This window comes from Ptychodera flava, chromosome 22, assembly GCF_041260155.1.
Source record: "Ptychodera flava strain L36383 chromosome 22, AS_Pfla_20210202, whole genome shotgun sequence".
NCBI lineage: Eukaryota > Metazoa > Hemichordata > Enteropneusta > Ptychoderidae > Ptychodera > Ptychodera flava.
In genome coordinates, this window is record NC_091949.1 from 22,045,118 (window position 1) to 22,052,864 (window position 7,747).

Here is a 7,747-nt window from a genome sequence, read left to right on the forward strand (position 1 = left end):
GTGTACCATAGAATCAACGTATCGCTTGTTTTCTTCCACTCAAATTGAATCGAAGACAATTTGTTTAGTTTTGGTGATACTTTTATGTCTCAGCATATTTTGGCGCTCTTTGGACAAGTTTGGCGCCATGCGATCCGCGGGTATGCAACACGACATTGTAACAATTCGCAACAAAAGAATATCGATCGATAACGTTCACTACACGTTCACAGTGGAGACTCTACACCAGTTCGCTTTCGTTTCGTGTTATTTTTACCAATTTACTGCAATATTCATGGTTCATATTCACCCAAATTTTGTATAAAAGACAACAACCTGACAGGTATTTGATCTGTACAATTTAGGAGACACTTGCTGATTATTTTGCGTCAATTTCAGACCCTTGTTCTGCACATGTAAACGCCGTCAGATCGCCATATTGTTGACGGCAACAGTATATTTCAGTGATCAGAATAAATAGAATGGCAATAAAAAAAATTTAACGAAGAAATTCAAAAATCTAAAACGATACGATTTTTGCTTATTAGTCAGAGGATCATTGTACCAATTTTCATTATCATTGGTTCAGAATTGAAAAATTTGAACCGGCGAGAAGTTTGCAATGTGTTCGGTCGATCGGACGCGCATAAACGCCATTGTTTTCTATGGGAATCGAGATTATTCGGCACATCGTAAAATGAAAAATACATCGGAAATAAACCGCCGGACCAACTTTTTCATTTCGCTGTTATTTCTTACAATATTTGAGATTAAGCATCTCATGAAGGTTCACTAAAACTCTATGGTTTTAGATTTTTGAATTTCCCTCTTATTTTTCTGAAATGACGAGTTTACGATCGTTTGTGCTGTTGGCCGTGTTTTCGCCTATTTTTACATAGAGTATTTTCGCTTCGGTATTTTAAGAATTCCTTCATGAAATTATTGCCGAAATATCATAATGGACAGAGAGGAACATATGAGGAAATGGAATCTGCATCTCTTTCCTGAATATTTAGCTGTGCGGCTAGGAAATTCGACGAAGTTTTCAACATTACGCGGAAGCTTGATTTGGCTCTCTTTACGCTCATTCAGCGTATGTGCGGCAAAATATTGTCACACTTTGAGTGAACAATATAGAGGCCATTTTGCCCACAGTGATACATACATACATACATACATAAATACATACGTACACATATACGTACGCACATACGTATGCGTGTGTCTGCATGCGAATACATTAATACATACATACATACGTACATACGTATGCGTGCGTGTGCTTCTGCATGTGAATGTATGTACGTGTGTACATACGTACGTACATGCATACGTATATACATATATATGTACGAAAGTACATACATACGTACATTTATATTATACATACATACATACGTACATATATATACATACATACATATGTACATATATACATATGTACATACATAAATACATTATAGATAAACATAGTTGTATGCATACATATAATCACACTTGCATTTATACATACATAAATGTATGACATCCATTCATGTATTTATAATGCATGCATGAATATTAAACACACCTATACATGCAAACTTGCATTCCTTGTATGCATGGATGCATGTACATAATGGTATATATGTATATACATACATACATATTCATGCATGCATATATTCATAAATTCATCCACACATATACATTCATGCCATCCATTCACACATACCAGACATTAATGCATGCATGCATGCATGTGTGTATCTGCATGTGAATGTACGTACATGTCTGTATGTACGTACGTACGTACATACGTACATACATACGTACATACATACATATATGCATACATACATACGTACGTACATACATAAATACATACGTACATATATACGTACGTACATACGTATGCGTGTGTGTCTGCATGCGAATTTACGCATACATACATACGTACATACATACATACATACATATGTACATGCGTACATACGTATGTACATACATACATACAAACATACGTTTCATGTTTCACAAACCTTTTAACTAATTTGTAGTTTATCTAGTAAACACTTGTACTTAATATAAATAATAGACAATCTTCATGTTTTTTTTTAATTTACTTTTATTCAAACAATAATGTCTTCTGCTTAAACTGAAAATGTTAGACTTTTTGTTATCAACACTGCATGCTTCCCTTATTCAGCAATTTCCTATACCTTGTTTAGCTATACATATAGCACCTTCTTTCGATTTGGCCAATGCCATAGCCCTGAGTGATCCTTACATCCTGGCATTTTTGGTGGTATCACTGTGATTCTCTGAGTTCAAGTTCTGCAACAGTCAACCATATGACTCACTTTGTGCGCTCTAACTCAACCAAAAACCACAATATGAATTTTCGTTACAAAAGGGAGAAAAGTTGAATGTTGTGTGATGCCATACACAACATAAATATCAGGATGTAAGGTCATTTAGGGACCACATATACAAACATACATACACATACAGACAGACATACATAAAGACATAACTACATTCATACAGACATACAAGCAGACATACAGGGCTTGAAATTAGTGGTAGTCCCGCGTCTACATACTACCAACTTTTCTCATGGGCTACCAAAATCCATGAAATGGCAGCCCAAAAGGACTATACCAAATCCTGGGACCTGACATTCAGTCAGTACTTGTCATGTCAAATCCTGGGCGGAACAAGAATACAGATATTTTCATTGGGGTTCTAACACCCCAATAAAAAATATCTACCAATTACATTTTGAAAATCTGACCCACTGTTAGGGATTTCTTTGACAAATTTGGAGAATTCTTACCAGAATTCTGTTAGATGTGATGATTTTTCCAGCCACACTACATTTGCTTTGTTATGTTTAGGGGTTTTTCTGATGAAAAGTCAACCCATCTTTAGGGATTTGTTTGTGAAAAAGTAACCCATTCAGGCAGCACATTCCCACATACATTTGTATGAGAGTACACCACCAGCCCTGACATATAGACATTGATACATACAAACATAATGGTATATACATACATGCATACATACATACTCCTACCCAAGTTGATCTCAAAAACGCAATTGTTAGGACAGTATAATGCATCGTTACAGTTTGTAGAATTACTTGTCAGATCAGAGAACCATTAAGGATATCAAACATTGCGATACTGAAGTTTCCATAACAGCATCATAAGGAAAATGCCACATTTATACCATGGTACTTCCACCGTCTTGTGATACAAATATCGCCTTAAAACAGTTTTACAATGACTGCCAAGAACACACAATTTGTTCTGAAAGGTATTTAGTTTATTCCCCTACTATTCAATATCCAACTGCCAACCTCCCTCAAATTGTGTGAAACAACAGAATGTTGCAGTATGACCTTGACTATTTGTGGATGCTAACATGGACAAATACAGATTTTGCATCGAAGTAGTTCCATTAACGATGTGTCATCAATATAAGAAGGAGCACTGTAATTTCTTGTGAAAACAAATTTATATATTCTCTTTTATACATTGTCAACCTCAACAATAAAATAGGACTTTCACCATGCCTGTTCTAAAAATACACTACTGCAAATTTATAAACCTGAAAAATACTCAAAGTACTTTTCCACCAATGCTTTGCCCATAGAAGAAATGTTTTCATGAAAATTGTCTCAGAATCAATCAAACCCGTTCACATATTACCTTTTTTAATCCATTGAATTTACTTTCTTTTGACTGAACAATGCACTAATTTTCTATAAATAACAATAGTATAACAGATTTTTCCATCAATCTCCCCATGGACTCCTACTGGAGAATGAAAATGTGTTCTTTTACTGCACGTACATCCTTAACGGTATTGTCTGCTTACTATTCATACCAAGAAAACACCTGTTTGCATGACAATCAAACATTACCATGGAAACATTACTACATGTACATAACCATCATCAGTACCACACTCCAAACAGCGGTGATATTTGTACTTCTGTTGGACTCACACCCTTCCTTTGAACATTGCCAGTAGACAAGCAATTTTGCATAACAACAGGCAAACTTACCATAACAAATACAAATACAGATGAAATCACCACTGATTCCATTGTCTGATGTTAGGCCAGGTTACATCAATATTTTGCCAAAATAGTTCACAGACAAAACAGTAAAACATTGTGTTACTTCACACAGGTCAGACTTTGCTCTTTATACAATGTAGTATAATGGTATGAGAAGCCCTGACATGTCACAAGTAACACAGAAGTGTATCTCAACAGTTCCCATCCTATAAGATAAGCAAGCACCACTACCACACACATGCATCGCCCTGACAGTGGGCTTTCTCACTGTCACCCTAGTGATAACCCAGCATCAGTGTGAAATTTAGCCTTCCCTTTCTCCAACTTCCTGCTCTATTGTTAACAGATGGGATGGTAGCATACTGTCCTTGACATCATAGAGACTAGAGGAGTGACCTCATGCTAGCCCACTCACTCACTATGAACTATACTGTTCTCAGTCAGTGAGTACTCTTCAGATATAGATGTACTATACCTGTAGTTCATGCCCATATACAGGACTGTGAAAAATAACGTGTGACAGGTCAGATAATTTTTGTACATCTTGTATGTGTTTATATACAACTACTAAAAATTAAATAATTTGACACAATTGAATTAAATGTACAAAACTTGTAAGTCACATATTATTGTACTGGATATGTACTCCATGCACTACCAGACTTGATACTGGTACACAAATGTGAATACAAATCTATCTCACAAGTTTTACAAGACCTGTCACACAAGTTATTTTTCACACCCTATCACAACAGCTTACCGACACCTTTAGTTTCATGCTGTGCAATGCACATAGTACATCTCAAAAACAACCTTTCCCAGTCACCCACCTTTAACCAAAACAACATGCCAATGAATCTGTTTCAATACAACTTCTGATGTATATACATTTTTATCAACATCCTATGAAGTTTATATGAACTACATGAATTTCAACAAGCTATTACAATTAATTATTTGCATTGACCCGTTGCCATTAGACAAACTAGATGTATTGTCTAAATCAAGGTGTTTCAAACCCTGTTAGGTGCAATTATCAGCGGGGCATTAATATGAGTCAATCATAGAAAATCAACATCTATCAGGATGTCAAATTTAGTCAAAACAACACCAGTCAATAAACACACAGCACCTCTGCTATGCTAGCCTACATACCAGCAATGCAAGTTGCATTTTTTACCATACTTCCATTGCAGTGAAGTTTGTTGTTGAGAAGAGAATTGCTACAATGCATGAGTGTATGTTTTCCAGTTACAAAAACTGTCAATGCAAAAAAAACCCTTACATTTGACAACAATTGATACTTGATAGACAGCAGGTTTTGCTTGGATGTGTGTGCTCTTGTGGTTTTGACTATGTCTGACCACCTACAAGACAATGTTTCAGCTTTTGCAGAGCTGTTTTCTTTGCAGTTCCCTGAAAATACACCTAGCTGATAGTGTGACGGACATACATCCACACATACATACCAACATACATACATACAGACGCCACAGACTCATCATATAAGCTTTTTTTGGTATTTATATACAAAACCAAATATGAGCTAAAAACAGCGTCAATATTACTTGGCTCACATTTGATTCAATGTGGGAGGCCACAGTGAACATTTACCACTGAGAACATGCATACCAAGTCGCAAATCAATCGTACAAATGATTTCAGAGAAATAATATTTTGACCAACAATGGGAAAAATTGCCCCAAAAATACAAATACAAAAATTTCACCTGATCAACACATCAGAAGTATTCAAGACAGCATTCTGAGCTCACAAAAAGTAAAACTGTCAGAATACACAAGCAAATTACAGTGTTCAGTTAACAGCTAATCAAATGTAACTACCAAGAAAACTAACCAATCAACATGAGGACAGGAACTGCAGCCAACACCACACTCAATACAAATGAAATAACAAGAATGTGATGGTTGGTATTTCATGATAGGCGATGCAAACAGTTACCTCACTGTCTTTGAGGACAAAGAGAACACAAATCTGTACAAAGACAACAATAACAGATGTGCAATTATATAAATGGAGGGCATCCTGAATAAATATAAAAGAAAACAGCAGAACAACATCTCAGTCAATTTAGTTAATCAGCTTTACCTAACACACATTACTCCAGCAACAGCAAACGTTGTAAACAATGTACATATGTGGATGTCATGGGGACAATACCAAACAGCCATTTTAAAGATCATCACACACTCACACACATATATCAACACCAAAAACACAACACGCTACAATTACAAACATTAAATCAGTATATTAATATGAAGCAAACAAAGCTACCACAAAAACAGAGAGCAAAATAAACATCAAATAAGAATGTTGCAATACACAAGAAAAATCAAACTGATCATTAACACAAACACTGACCTTAAGTTCACCTGAATTTATCCTTCCAACACAGACCTCGCGTGGAAGGCATGACATTATCAGAAAACAGTGAGATACCAGATGAAAAACTGTTACATAAACAAGCTGATGACACACTATCCACTATCAATGACATAGCGAGAAAGTATCAAAGATATCAGTTACACAGTGCGAAATTTGCAACAGACAACTAAGAAAGAAAAAAAGCACAATGTAATAAAGATATGTACCATATAAAACATGTCAACACACATATCTACCTTTCAATTCAACCTGGAAAACCAATACGAACTCTACCCTGAATTCAGTATGAGTAGAACAAAATTAGACAACCTCCATTCAAAACATTGAACTTCCTTGAACAACAAAAAACTCATTTAAACCAATGCTGCATAACAAATTTCAAATAAACGAGATAGACAACGTCAGAAAAAGAAAGTCGTAAAATACCTCACTTTTACAGTGCATGTTATCTCGGCCATACTGGATTCTAAACTGCTTACCTTTCGACGATTACGGACAAACCCATACACGCTATATACTGAACGTTCTCTACCTACCCGCCGTAGTTGATATAGCATACATTGCTCACACACTGCAGATTTACAATCAGTGAATCACTCGAATCTCAAACAAACAACAATAACAACAAAAAAAACACACAGTGTGCGGTCGCATCAATTTCTCTTCCACGATTTGATTGTCCCTATGGCTAATTGTATAATCCCCACGTGCTCGGTGGCGATTGCCGTGTTCACCACTACAAAAACTTTCCATAAACATTCCCCTCAACACTCAACATGTGTGCCTTTTCTTATGATTCTATATCCGCAAACAGTGTAATTAATCTACGACGGCAATGATCGAAGCATTACACTAACTAACTATCCACTTAAAATCAGTAGATGCCACTTATCGTCGCTGATATCGTACATTTAAAAATTTACAAATCAAAGCTTCTACTTACCTTAGAAACAATATGGCGTCTGACCTTCAACCGATGATAAACGTCACCTTCACTTGTCTCAAGCTACCGTTGATGGCGCAAAACAACTCACTGAGCTAGCTCGCTTAGGCCTCTATTCTGAGAGCACACAATCAAGTTTTGTGGCCAAGAAGAAACATTGGCACACATCTTATTTGAGTGTAAATATGTAAACGACATCTGTCATAAGTGTATTTTTTAAACTTCTTTTTCAGAAAACACAATTTTGACATGATTGCGATACCAATATCAAAAGATTAGCAATTGCCGGAATTGAAAATGATTATAATAGAACTCCAGACATTAAATACTGTATCACTTCCTTTGTA

The 7,747-nt window shown here is 35.8% G+C and overlaps 1 protein-coding gene across 1 annotated transcript in view; it reads right to left on the reverse strand.

Moving 5' to 3' along the window:
• LOC139122950 (uncharacterized) overlaps positions 1 to 7,421 on the reverse strand; it is a 19,490-nt gene extending 12,069 nt beyond the window's left edge. The window contains exon 1 of the mRNA XM_070688839.1: positions 6,434 to 7,421. Within this exon, the coding sequence (XP_070544940.1) occupies positions 6,434 to 6,490 (57 nt within the window). The 5' untranslated portion in view covers positions 6,491 to 7,421. The remainder of the gene's footprint in view (positions 1 to 6,433) is intronic.
• Positions 7,422 to 7,747: the final 326 nt, after the last annotated feature.